Source organism: Mixophyes fleayi, chromosome 4 (genome assembly GCF_038048845.1).
Source record: "Mixophyes fleayi isolate aMixFle1 chromosome 4, aMixFle1.hap1, whole genome shotgun sequence".
Lineage (NCBI taxonomy): Eukaryota > Metazoa > Chordata > Amphibia > Anura > Limnodynastidae > Mixophyes > Mixophyes fleayi.
This window is the reverse complement of record NC_134405.1, coordinates 329040331-329055075: the sequence shown is the minus strand read 5'-3', so window position 1 is coordinate 329055075 and position 14745 is coordinate 329040331. Positions and strand designations below refer to the sequence as shown.

Genomic DNA, 14745 nt, shown 5'->3' with positions numbered 1-14745 from the left:
AACACGGGAAGGACTGTGATGGATTAAGGAATACTGCAGATTATTATGCTGAGAGAATAATTGATATTGATAGATGTCATAGATAATGCCGAGGTTTATGTGATATATTGACTATTGGGAGCAGTGATGTTATATGGATAAGAATTGTAAATGGGAGCAAGGAATATTGTATTATGTGATACCGGACAGTGATTGTGATATGGATAAGGATTGTAGTAGACAGGAAGAATTATTGTATAGTGTGATTTTTCAGCATCAGAAGAAGTAGTGGCATGTACCCAGGTGGTCACATTATAAACCTGTTCTGTCGAAGCCCTATGACGCAAAGAGAGGAACTGACCACCCAGACCAACTGAACTGTAAGCTCAGAATGCACCAGCTCTCCAGCAGCCAAGTATCTTGATCCAGCAAGATATGGACTATGAACAGGCCCCTACACTGTTCTTGAGTTCCTGAAATAAAGCAAAGTGTGCCTAAATGTAACTCCTGTTTTCTTGGATATAAGCAACCTGCACAATTAGGTATAATCAGTTAGGATGTAGATAACCGTGGTAACTTCCCTGAATTCATCTTTTGCAGATTTTCGTGGTATCCGATGGATGTTAGCTGGCCAACTAATCATATAGTCCCAAGACTTGCGCTTAGCAAACCCTGAAAAAGGTATGCTAATAGTCAGTCTTTGTGGTAGAAGATACCCCAGATTAGCTTCAGCTCTTTTAGGGCGCAAGCACGTTGTATCACTATGTTATGGTCGCCAGTGCGGCATAAACTCATAGAACAGGTCAGAGCCGTAACTTAGAATTCTAGCGCCTGGGGCGAGAAAGATAAATGCCGCGCCCCTAACCCTCAATTTTAACCAAATTAACCTAAAATATTCCTAAATTGTGCCCCCTTTCAGCGTTGCGCCCTGGGCGGTCGCTCCTGTCGCAAAGCCCTAGTTGCGGCCCTGGAACAGGTAGAAGATGTCTTCACCTTTAGCAGCCGCCTTTCCCGTAGAGACTGGTTGTGCTCACAGTTACTCAGATGCCACCAGGTCTTATGCTCAGAGTAGTATGAGTTTATGCTTACACGGTAGCGCACAGGTATAGCAGATTGCGCATGGAGTAGCGACAGGCCAGATGTCAGCGGACTGGGCAGGGCACCAGATGAAATGTCTGGTATAGGCAGAATGGTCAAGGTCACAGGCACAGGTTCAGGATCCAGGGACAGGCGTAAGATCAGGGTCACAAGCAGAGGTTCAGAATCCGGGTTCAGGCAATAGATCATGGTCAGAAGCACAGATTCAGAGTCCAGGAACAGACAAGGGTCATATACGGGAAATCAATCTCAGGTTAAACACCAAACACAGGAACAAAGTAGCAGGCAGCAGTACTGGAACAGGACGCTATAACTGGCAATGAGGCTCTGACCTCACTCCCTTAAATAGTACTAAGAGCCAATCAGGACAGAGGAGGACAGGGCTGACAAACAGCCTCAGGAGGCAGCTAATTAATTACTAGCTAGAACTAGCATAGGTAACAACATAAACCAGGAAACATGTACAAAAATATAAATGAACCAGTTTAAATCATATAAGAGCTCCCCCTGGTGTTGGAGGATGTCCCTACACCCCCCTACATCTATGCCACAAGGATAATAACAGAGCATACCGTGTTTCCCCGATAATTAGCCCTACCCCGATAATAAGCCCTACCCCCGGTTTTCGTTAATGGTCCAAAATAAGCCCTACCCCGTAAATAAGCCCTATCTTAATCCCGATTTATAATGGTCCCTGCACGTCAAAACATGGCCCCAACTCCGCCTCCCTGCATGAACTGGATGCCGCTGTGGCATCCAATCACAGCTGCAGCCAGCGCTCACGCACCCTCCCACCTGCGTGTCAGCGTCATCGGTAGCAGCGCCGCGGAGGAGAGAACAGAAAAGAAGGAGAGAGAAGAAGGAAAGAAACGGCAAGTAAAGTAAAAAAAAGACTGAGGGGGCATGATAAGGAAAAAAAGCAGCACTGAGGGGGCATAACAGTCATCATTTTATTTCTTATCCTGTCTGTTTTTGACCTCCAGACATGAGTGCAAAAAGGAAGAGCTATACCGTTGAGTATAAGAAAGCAATTGTGGAGGACTCGCAAGAATCTTTCAGCTTTCTGTAAAGAAAAGATGTTGGATCTCAGAATGGTTCGAAAATGGCGAGCGGAGTACAATAAGCTCCCTCAACAGGTGGATGAGGGAAAAGCTAAGAAGCGCAGGTCTGGATCAGGTCGGCAACCCTTATATCCTGAGTTGGAAGACATCATTGGTGAATGGATTGCTGACAGGAGAGCAAAGGCGTTGGTTGTACGCAGGGCTGATATTCAAGCATTTGCCCTTGCAATGGCACCACAGTTTGAAATGGTCCCAGAAGGATTCAAAGCATCACAACACTGGTTGGACGGTTTCCTTCAGCGATATGAACTGTCTCTAAGAAGATCAATAACACTGTTTAAGCTGGAAGATGTTGAAGTTATTAAACGTGCACTTGCATTCAAGTCCTTTGTTGATGGGATCGACTTTTCAAAATACCAAACCTGCAATATGATTGCTATGGATGAAACTGCAGTGTTTATGGGTCAAGGATCTCAAACGACAGTTAATCACAGGGGTGCCACGTCAATCTACATTCCCACCACTGGCTACGAAAGTGCACGGGTTACCTGTGTTTTGGCAATTCGTCTGGATGGAAAGAAAGCCACACCTCTAATCATCAGTAAGGGCAAGAAAGATAAGATTGAACGTGTTTCAGGCATTTACGTTCTTGAAATCGAAAAAGCCTGGTGCACACAAGCAGTTATAAGGAAGTGGCTGGATTTAATGCTGCCACGTGTTTTGCGAGGTGACCAAAGAGGTCTGATCGTCTGGGATTCAGCCAGCACCCACTGCGCTAAAGACATGAAGATCTTCCTTGCATAGAGAAGAATAGATCAAGTAATGATTCCCGCAGGAATGACTGCCTATCTTCAGACCCTTGATATTGCAATAAACAAGCCTTTCAAGGACCATTTGCGCATTGAAGTCAATGACTACATTGAAAATAGAATGGAAAGAAATCAGCGTGGAAACTTTGTGAAGCCCCGTCTGCAAGAGGTCGTGACTTGGGTGAAGAAGTCATGGGATAAAATTACTGACAGCTGTGTCGCCAATGCACTACGAGCAGGCTACCCGGACAAGACATGCTCATTTACGGAGAGCTATATTGCTGGACATGACAGATTGGGTCCACTTCTTCTGCAGGAAATGGAGGCGCAAGAAATCCAGGCCGGAATTCGGGGTATGGACACTTATGATGATGTTGTTGAAGAAGATGACATGACCATTTTTGAATAATGGTAGGATTTTTTGTTCACATTTACCTGTTTCTTGAAAAAGCTTTAAATGTTAATTAAAATAAGACCTACCCCGAAAATAAGCCCTATGCTGTTTTTTTGACCCAAAAAAAAAAACAAGACAGTGTCTTATTATCGGGGAAACACGGTAGAAACTAAAGCAAGCGCCCTGCTGCTAGTTCACTCCAGGATGCGGCGTACCGCTGCAGCTCGTGACACACTAAACACTATCGCACAAAATCACAAATTAAACGTTATGTAGAGTCTCTCTCTGACAACCATTAGGAGAGGGGGTCCCGGGCAGACTTAACTTTTATTGAACATGCTCAGTACCCACTGGGGAACAAGGAATAAAAAGTATTCCTTTCAGTCTTATCCACTGTGGGAAGCAAGGATATGGCAGGTTTAACTTCTCGTTTACAACACTGTGTACTTTCCCAAGCAGCAAACAGGCTGCCCATGCTGACGAGGAACCCCAGGAAGAGCACATACCTCTCTGTAGTGGTTGCTACTGCTACAGTTGCACCTAAAATTGGACAGAGGTGAAAAATACCTGAGAGGCTCAACCTTGCAGTATCTAGAAAGCAGGAAGAATGCAAAGTATAACCTCTGTGGGGCATATTCAATTACGATTCGCGGCCGCACGTGTCCCGGTACCGCAACATCGTGGATTTGTGTGCACAGAAATCCACGATATTGCGCTACCGTAATGACGCTTTATATGCGCAGCCGCACGGAATCGCGACCGCGAATCGGAATTGAATATGCCCCTGTATGTCCACTACCACATGAGAAACATGTTTCCAAAACAAAGTATTATATATTATATTACAGATACCATGTGTATATCTCACAAAATAGAATATCTTCATCTGTTTCCAAATTTAACTTTAAACAGCAGTAATTTACCTCTATTTCCGTAATGTCATCCAGGGACCCGGCTAGGAGAGTTATATGCAAATCTTGTACTTTGCAATCTAGAAGCAAATTGTGTCTCTCTAATCGTTTATGTTCTATCAGGCTTTCAATTGTCATTGTCTCCTTCTGCTTCTTGCCCACTTCCCTGCAGAAAATACAATCATACATCACATTAATTATACAGAAGGGTTATTATTATTATCTCAAAAGTCCATTTAGTGGCTGCCCTTGTAAGTAAATGCACAATGTGTCTGCTTTTGGCAATCGACTTAAGATTTGTGTTTAATATTGAAGGCTAAGGTAAAATGGACACATAAGCATAGCTAAACTACAAGAGAACAGCAGATAAAACATCGCTGAATGCAATGGATGATGATACACAGATTGTAAAATTAGTTGAGTACTTATATTTATTTAACTGAACCCTACAATTTTGCTACCTGTTAATACTCAGAAGATTCTTTCGTGTTTCTTCAACACACTTCTGAGCATCCACAACTTCCGATTTCTTAAGCGTCAGCTCGTTTTTGAACTGTTGTAGCCGAGATAAAGTTCCATCCACTGACTGGCGACACTGACTTTCAACCTAAATTAGATCAGTCAAATGTTAAAAAAAACCAAACCAACATGTTATTCTTATTTTAAAGTTAATAATCTTACTAAAAATAGTTTCATGTAGAACCCATCTCCAATTATATATGTGTCTGTCAAACAGATGTGTATGTGTTGAAGAACAGGGCCCTCTTTTAAATGGTCATTTTATTGACAGAGTGGGTGCAACTTGCATGCTGTTAATATTTACATTCCGTGTTTTAGTGCAGTCAACTCGCCTTTCATTTCAGGAATAAGTAACAAATGCCTTCCGGGAGTTCAGATGCTTTTCATATGAACTCTGGAAAAGCTAACAGTATCTTTCTATGTTGAAAGGGACATATTAAAATAAAACAAAACAAGTTAATGATAAACATTTCGCTGGAACCCTTTAACGATCTTAGATAATGTAAAATGTCTCTGGGTTACTTTATAGAGAACAGTTATTTTACCTTCTTAAGCTGGATGACTTCATCCTCTTCTTTACTCAAAGTCTCTTTTAGCTTTCTCATCTTTTCTGTTTCTTTCATAAGTTGCCCTTGACTAAATTGAAGATGAATTTCTAAACGCATCTTTTGCTTTTCAAATTCCAGTCTAAATGGGGTAATTATAAATTTAGATCAATTTCAGCTATATAGATCTAGTATAATATAAATAAAGTGTCAGAGTTGCAACACGGTTAATTAGAGTACACTTCTTTTGGACATCTGTTTATTTTACTACTGAAGCCTACATAATTGCTGGTGTAAGAAATGAAACAGGAATCATTACAAAATGTGTTACTATTGTGCATATGCTCTAAGAAAGGCGCAGATAGCGCACGTGTGAGAACCTCTAGTTACGATGCACGATAATCAAGCAAGACCTTTTCTTGTCGGTTTCTTGGTGTTGCTTCACATATTCTTCCTCATAATCTCGAATGTTGGCTACTCCAATCTCCTCACAGAATGTCTTGAACACTTTATCCTCTACCTTTAAGAAAATAAATATACTGCACTTAGGACACAAATAAAAACGATAAGAAATGAAGAATGAGAAATCAGAAATTCCTCTACGGACATATTTTAATTTACACACAAAATTGTGGAGAACACTGAGCTTGGAAATGTAATAATGGCCGGCTATAAACGGATCAACTGACCAGTATAACACTTTACAGATTTACTTTATATGCCCATGAAACTTTCCACTTATAACTATTTTATATATTAACTTGCCTACACACAGTTGAGGCAGCCATAGGAACCAGTGACATAACTCAGACGTTTATAACCAATTATTTAACAAGCACTGATTAACAGGCTGCATTTCCTTGAATAACATGCCAGCCAACACAAAGGTTGCTCCAACTAGCTGTAGGTGGCAAGTGAATCAACATTTAAGATTCATCAGGTGTCTGCATATATATATATATATATATATATATATATATATATATACATACTGTAATTGTTTTTTCCTCATCCTATCCACTGCACTAGCCTCCCCTTCCTGCTCAGTCTATATATCCCTGTTACAGCCCCAGCATGCACTGAGTTACGCATTCCTTGCTCATTTTTGAACTTGAGCGCTAAGTGCACCATTCTAGTTACCATTAAATATTTCCAGGAGTCTAGTTAACTCCTTTTCACGCAGTCACTCCTACAATACCATTCCCGTACGGCCTGTTATAAATATTTTTACAGATTAAGGATGGCACAGAGAGATTGGCCGTACTTTCTTCAGTGCTGAATTTCAAAAAGTACAAATGCATAGTCTTATTAAATTAAACCTATGTGCAGGCTCTCATATAGCTGCTTCAGGAAATGACAGAGAAGGGGACACAGATTCCAGCTTACTGTTACCGTTGTACAGGATTGCTATCTCTGCAAAACTCTCCATAGGGTCCAGAAAAGAGGATTTATGTACTTACGTTAAATCCGTTTCTCTGATTCCGTCTGGGGGACACTGCTTACCATGGGGTTGTGGAGGGGAGCTTGGGAGTTGGCACCTAACTAGTTAAACTTTAGTACTGCTGACAGACCCCTCCCCTCTACAATCCCCCTGCCTCTTCCTGTTCAGTTAGTTTTAAAAAGCCCAAGGATAAAAAGGGCAGTCAAACAAGAGCACACAGAAGAAAAACAGAAGGGAGGGATCGCAGTGTCCCCCAGACGGAATCAGAGAAACGGATTTAACGTAAGTACATAAATCCTCTTTTCTCTTTCATCTGGTCTGGGGGACACTGCTTACCATGGGGACGTTCTAAAGCAGCCCCCTAAGGGTGGGACTACTCTGAAAATCCTGCTCGTAAAGCACTACGAGCGAAATCTGCATCAGCTGATGCAAAAGCATTAAACTGAAATTTTTTTGTAAAGGTGTGGACAGAGGACCAGGTGGCTGCCCTGCAAAGCTGGTCTGCAGAAGCTCCATTCCTTGCTGCCTCGAGGCCCCTACCGATCTGGTGGAATGGGCTGTAAGTCTCTCCAGCACAGGACGGTTAGCCTTTATATATACTTGTCTGATGGTAGACGTAATCCATCTTGCGATGGATTGTTTTGAGGCTGGCCAGCCTCTCTTATTAGCGTCATAAAGGACAAACAGAGAGTCAGTACGTCTAATCTGGGAAGTTCTTTTGACATAAATGCGGAGAGCCCTAACAACATCTCACTTATCCATAGATTGTTTATCTGAATGAGAAGAAGATGTGAAAACCGGAACTACAATTTCCTGGTTAAGATGGAAAGCCGACACTACTTTAGGGACAAAAGAAGGAAGGGTCCTTAACACCGCTCTGTCCTCGTGGAAAACCAAATAAGGTTCTCAACAGGACAAGGCTCCTAATTTAGAAACCCTACAAGCTGATGCGATCGCCAAAAGAAAGAGGACCTTCCAGGTCAACCACTTTAAATCTGCCTCGCTCAAAGGCTCAAATGGAGGCCCCTTGAGCATATCCAGTACCATGTTGAGATCCCATGGAGCGGTAGGAGGTACATAAGAAAGCTGTATGTGCAAGACTCCCTGGAGAAAAGTTCTAATATCTGGAAAATCAGCTAATTTCATATGAAAAAATACTGAAAGTGCCGATACCTGTACCTTTAGAGAACCTAATCTGAGACCTGCTTCCAGGCCCTCCTGAAGAAAAGCTAACAAGCGAGGAATACGAAAAGCGGACAAATTGCATGCCCTGTTTTCACACCACCTAATGTAGGCCTTCCAAATCCTGTGATAGATGCGAGATGAAACAGGTTTCTTAGCTAACATCATAGTGTTAACTACACTGGAAGAAAAACCTCTAGACCTCCAGAGGCTGGCTTCAACAGCCATGCCGTTAAACTGAGCTGAGGTAAACTCTGGTGCTGGAATGGACCCTGTAGAAGAAGGTAGTCTCAAAACGGAAGGTGGACCCCTGGTCCTTCCGCCATAGACAATATGTCTGCGTACCACACTCGGTGCGGCCAAGAGGGAGCTACTAGTATTACTGGCAGACCGCCCTGCCTTACTCGTTTGAGGACGCGAGGAAGCATGGGAATTGGAGGAAACAGGTATCCCATCCTGAACTCCCATGACATAGTCATGACATCCACTGCCACCGCTAGGGGATCTCTTGCCCTTGCGCAAAACCTTGGAACTTTCCTGTTGTGCCTGGAGGCCATGAGATCTATGTCCGGAAGACCCCACTTCTGAACCAGGGACTGGAAGACCTCCGGGTGGAGTGACCACTCCCCCGGCGTCATCTGGATTCGACTTAGATAGTCCGCCTCCCAGTTTTCTATTCCTGGAATGAAAACTGCTGATATTGCCGGAACATATTGCTCTGCCCAAAACAATATTTGAGCTGCAATATCCATGGCAGCTGCACTCCTGGTTCCTCCTTGCATGTTGACATATGCCACGGCCGTGGCATTGTCGGACTGAATTCTGACTGGGTGGCCCTGAAAAAGGGACTGTGCTCCCCTGAGGGCCAAGAGAATGGCCTTCAATTCTAATACATTTATTGATAGGGCCGATTCCTGAACCGACCAACGTCCCTGGAGTCGGAGGTGTAGGATTACCGCCCCCCAACCTTTCAGGCTGGCTTCCGTCGTTGCTAGGATCCACGACCATGGAGCGAAGGATCTGCCCACTTTCAGGTGATCCTGAAACAGCCACCACTGAAGAGATTCTCTCGCCCTCGGAGATAGGGAGATCCTCTGAAGTTCCAGGTGTAGGTGTGATCCTGACCACTTCGACAATAGACCCCACTGGAAACATTGAGAATGGGCTCGACCGAAGGGAATGGTCTCGAAGGAGGCCACCATCTTTCCGAGTAGCCTCATGCATAAATGCATTGAGGGGCTGGGGGAAGACAAAACCTGAGAAGTTACAGTCTGAATAGAGCTGATCTTCTCTACTGGGAGAAACACTCTTTGTTTGCTGGTGTCCATGATGAGTCCCAGGAAAACCATGCGCTGACACGGAACCATCTGGGATTTCTTTGAATTTATCAGCCAACCGTGGCCCTCGAGAACCGCCCGGGTGAGGGATAAGTGATGAAGTAGGCAATTCTCTGAGGAAGCCTTGATGAGCAGGTCGTCCAAATAAGGAACGACCTGAACTCCCTGCAGGTGAAGACATGCTGCCATTATTGACATAATCTTCGTGAAGACCCTTGGTGCTGTTGAGAGGCCGAAAGGGAGGGCCCGAAACTGGTAGTGGAATGATCCCACCGAGAATCTGAGAAGGGACTGATGGTGGATCCAAATGGGAACGTGGAGGTATGCGTCCTTTATATCTATGGACGCCATATACTGATCTTTCTCTAGGCCGTTTATCACTGACCTCAGAGATTCCATCCGAAATCTGTCCACCCTTAAGTGAACATTGAGGCCCTTTAAGTTTAGGATGGGACGAAAGGAGCCGTCCGGCTTCTTGACTAGGAACAGGTTGGAATAGAAACCTTGACCTTTCTGGCAATCTGGAACCCTGCAGATGACCTTCTGAAGCAGAAGAGAAGCGACACAATCCTGTATAGCCTGTCTTCTTAATGGATCGCGGGGTAGCGGGGTCTGGAAGTAACGCTGTGGAGCCAGGCCCAACAGGTCTATCCTGTACCCTTCTGAAATAATTCCCCGGATCCAAGGATCTTGGGAAGACGCTGCCCACTGTTCCCAAAACAGAGACAGACGTCCCCCCACTGGCGCCCCCTGTGGTACAGGGTGGTCGTCAGGATGCAGGCTTCTCCTGGGTCTTGGAGGCCTGGCGCTTAGATGCAAAAGAGGATCTCCCCCTAGTAGAGGAGCCTCGAGAATTAGATTGTCTGCCTCTAAAGGACTGTCCTGTCCCCTATGAAATGAGGTCCCCCGAAAGGGCTGACGGAAAGAGCTGCCCCGTGGGTAGCGCCTCCTGTAAGAATATACTGGTAAGGAAGTGCTTTTGCCCCCCGTTGCCTGTGAAATAAGGGTATCTAATTCTGGGCCAAACAAACCTGCTGCAGAAAACGGAATAGTTTCAACGGACCTTTTTGATTCCGCATCACCTTCCCAGGATTTCAGCCATAGCGTCCTTCTTGCTGAAATAGAGGCCGCCTGAATGGAAGAGGAAACCGCCGCTGAGTTCTGGGCTGCCTCATAAAGGTACCCCGAAGCCTCCTTCAAATGCAGGGCATGGGGAAGAAGTTCGGAGTCCTGTAAGGCCTCTGCCAGCTGGTCTGCCCATGCTTCCATGGCTCTAGCCACCCAAGCTGAGGGAAATGTAGGTCTGAAAGAAGAACCCGCAGCCACAAAAATGGATTTAAGCTGGGATCGAACCTTGCGGTCATTGGCGTCCGGAAGGGATGCTGAACCAGGAGCTGGGAGTAAGGTATGCTTTGCCAAGCGGGCAATAGGGATATCTACTTTGGGAATAGTCTCCCAGCGAACCACCTCTTCCTTCTGTAATGGATACAGGGAGGAGAACCTCCTAGGAATAGAAAACCTTCTTTCAGGCTGCTTCCATGCCCCTTCAGCAATAACCCTAAGCTCAGAAGAAGGGGGAAAATGGCTGGCCTTTCTCTTAACCTTCTTAAAGAGACTTTTGTCTCTGGGGGTAAGATCCTCCGGGTTTGGGAGGTCCAACGCCTGTCTAACCGCTAAAACCAAATCATTACCAAATTGGCTTTTGGGATTGTCTTCCTGTTCCAATAGGTGTAATTGGTCAGGATCCGAATAAATTTCCCCCTCTTCCTCAGAGCCTTCTTCAGAGTCTGATAGGACCATAAGGGGATTTACCGATCTAGGTCTCTTTCTTTTAGCAGGCGGGGTATTAGAGGAATCAAGCAACTGGTTAAGCTTGTTCATACCCTTTAAAAAAGCTGTAGACTATGCCGGTTCTGTAAGAACAGTGGCTGGGTCAGGCTGTAATGAGGAAGGTCCCGGCAAACCCGATCCACTCGAACCTGAGGAAGCTGGGAGATCTGACTGTGGGTTAGCATTATTAGCCACCGAAGTAGCCACAGTAGATAGCAACTGATTAGATTGAAAAACCATCTGTGCTAGGAAGGAAACCGACTGTGTCAGGGAGCTCCTCCGTCACTGATTGAAATCTGCTGGGTTTGCGCAGAGGGGGCCCCTGCTTCGCATGCAGAGCAGAGCGCCAAAGGGTCTTTGTGCCCACAAGGTAATTTTACATGACATTTTGAACATGTGAAATATTTTGCCATAGGGCCCTTTCCCTTATCTGACATATTAATAAAGGAAGGCACACCAAACACACAGATTAAATAGTTAATTAGCTGTAGTGGAGAGATAGAGAGAGAGAGAGAGAGAGAGAGAGAGAGAGAGTGTAATGCACGGAGAGAACAGAGTGAATAACAAGTAATCAACTAATCTTGTTAATAAAAGTTGTACTTGTAAAAAATTTTTAAACACAATATATATATATATATATATATATATATATATATATATGTATAGGCAAGTAGGGAGACTATAGTGTAAATCCTTACTAGCCCAGTTGTGCACAACAAAACAGATAATGTGTTTAAATAAAACAGATACTTAGCCCAAGGACCACAAAGGGGAGAAGTCCAACAGCAGTTTGTCCTGTGCCTGCTCCCTCCGTTCTGTTCACTCTTCCCGGGCTTCTCTTGGCGCCAGAAGGCTGGGAAAGACCAACTCTCTCTCTGAAGGGAGGGGGGAACTCTATGCTTTAGCTCCCCCCCTTCTGTAATACTGTCCCTACAGCATTTCTTCTTGTAAAAATAGAAAAAACGAATAGCTTGTGGGAGAGTAATGGAGACCTCTAAGATAGAGGTCTCCGCAGCGAGATACCCGACGCCCCCCTCCTATGTATGAGGGGGGAAACTTGGTATAGCCCCCTTTCTCCTCCACTGTCGACAGAGCCCGGTTATTAAAAAATAAAATGGCCGCCGACATCCTCAATTTCCGATAACCGGCACTCTATGCCTGTCATGGCAGCGCTGGTTATCGGGGAGGCTGGAGGAGTGACAGCGGTCCGTGAGACCGCTTGTTCACACCTCAATCCGGAATCCATTCTTCTTCTTCTCCATGTCCCTGTCAGTGAGAGCCGCTGGCTCTCATCTGACAGGGGAATGCCTGCGCTGCCCAGCTGTGTGTGTGTTCTCTATAGTAGAACACACTCCAGCACTGCCACCTAAAAAGAAATGAAACACACAAAAAAATTTAATAAAAGTTATTAAAATTACGCTAGTACTAAATAACACTGCCCAACTCCTGGGCACCTAAAAAAAACTAACTGAACAGGAAGAGGCGGGGGGATTGTAGAGGGGAGGGGTCTGTCAGCAGTACTAAAGTTTAACTAGTTAGGTGCCAACTCCCAAGCTCCCCTACACAACCCATGGTAAGCAGTGTCCCCCAGACCGGAAGAAAGAGAAACATGAAGTGTGGCACCATAGTAACACAAGTCATTTACTTGTACTCACCCAATAGGTTAATATTTGCTGGCCCTCCCATGCAGCCTATTGTGTTTAATACACAATAAGAGTGGAAACAGCAGTATAATTATGTTCAGTACAATCTACCTTCCTCATCTTTCACCATATTTTATATAATATATAAATATTATATACTTATATATAAGTATAAGCTCCTAGAATCTAACCTGATTACTCCATCTGTACTACTGTACCTGACATAAATCTGCTATTTATCTACCTTTGGAGTATGAATTTCATAGTTATATTATATACATTTCTTCTTTTTCAAGACGTTTAACGGTCAAGGATTGCAGTGTAAGGTAAATGTATCCACCTTATTCATTTGTTCTTCAATCTCTTCAATCGTCACTCTTTGTCCTTCCGCCTCCTCCCTTAACATCATAAGCTGAGAATCAAAATTTAAGATCTCACTCTCTAGCCTGGATCTTTCCTGCAGAAGATGACAGGTTTAAGACAGGTTTCATTATTAAAATAAACTAATGGTCAACCTCTAAAAATATATAAAACAACAAAAATAGTTTTTCTAAATACATTTCCATAAATATTGTTTTTCAAAGTAAAAATATTTTATTATATATTTGCTTACCAAGAACACAATGTTTTTTCTCTGTGTGTGGCAGAATAGTGTGGGGAATACGTCCTGTCACTAGCAGCACGACAGTCATCAATGAGATGATTGTTGGAAGAGCACGTCATGAAGAACGGTGAGCACAACCCTCCTGTCTATTCCTATTCTCATTCTGTCTGTCTCATGATGAGCCCCGGGCTTGTTAACAAAGTTCTGAGTCTTCATATTGCTGTATGCGACACAGAAGGTAGCGCCAACAAATTGCCATATTGTGCCATCTTCCATGATGGACTACAGACCGGAGTAGCTGCGACCTAGAGATGAAAGCCTGCCTAGTTCTTTAGGCAGCAGGGACAACATCTCTGTTCAGAGCATGCAGCCTCTATGTCCCCCCTGCTATCACCAAGGCCATTCTGATTATTACTCCAACCTTCCAGTGTCTAGCTCAGAGGATATTTTGATAAACAAATTCAATGCTCTTAATTATTCCCTCTGAACAATTCTTTTTACCTTTGAGTCTGAATAGTTTACCAGTCACCCGTCTGTATGCAGTTTTTGAGAACTCAGGTCTCTGTGACAAAGGCAGTTCACCATTCTATAATAAGGATCTTCAGCCTTGTTAGCCTATCTTCCATTGCTGGGCAAATGGCCATCTTGGACACTCCCTGGACTGGTGGCCATTTGCCCAGAAATTCTCTTTTTGAGAATGGTTTTTGCTTGCCATTTTGTTAGGTTGCGGGGAGTCTTTGGGGTAAATGTGTCAAGCTGCGAGTTTCCAGCTGATTTGAAAAGTGGAGATGTTGCCTATAGCAACCAATCAGATTCTAGCTATCATTTTGCAGAATGTACTAAATAAATGATAAGAAGAATCTGATTGTTTGTTATAGGCAACATCTCCACTTTTTGAACCATCCGGAAACTCGCAGTGTGATACATTTACCCCCTGGAGCTACTGATGCTTGCTCAATAAGCTTAATGCTGGGTCATGTATCATCTCTTTATCAAAAGAGGATATGGTTAAAGGAACAATGATTCTGTCCTGGCAGAGATGATTGTTTTTAAGTTCTTGGCTTTGTACATGATGGCAGCAAATTGATCTGGGCGATGAAGATCTCTATCCAGTTGTATTTTAACAGCTATTAATTTTCTTGATGACTCCTCAGTTAACTCAGATGGCATCTTGGCAGTGTATACTATTCCTCCGACGATCTAGTGATGCATGTAACCATACAAATCAAGACTTTACTTTAAATGTAATTACATAGTATCTTTACATACATATGTAGGTCTGGGGAGGTGTTCTTGTACCCTACCGTCACTTTCTGTATTCTTCTCATTTGGGATGTCAAGTTAGTATTTCATTTTGTGATGGGGGGGGGGGGGGAGTGCATCTAGAATTTT

The 14745-nt window shown here is 43.9% G+C and overlaps 1 protein-coding gene across 1 annotated transcript in view; it reads right to left on the bottom strand.

Annotated features, from left to right (window-relative positions):
• SMC1B (structural maintenance of chromosomes 1B) overlaps nt 1-14745 on the bottom strand; it is a 98581-nt gene that overhangs the window by 35875 nt on the left and 47961 nt on the right. The window contains exons 14-18 of the mRNA XM_075210347.1: nt 13090-13206; nt 5730-5836; nt 5317-5458; nt 4714-4859; nt 4265-4418 (exon numbers count right to left, since the gene is read on the bottom strand). Of these exons, the coding sequence (XP_075066448.1) occupies nt 4265-4418; nt 4714-4859; nt 5317-5458; nt 5730-5836; nt 13090-13206 (666 nt within the window). The remainder of the gene's footprint in view (nt 1-4264; nt 4419-4713; nt 4860-5316; nt 5459-5729; nt 5837-13089; nt 13207-14745) is intronic.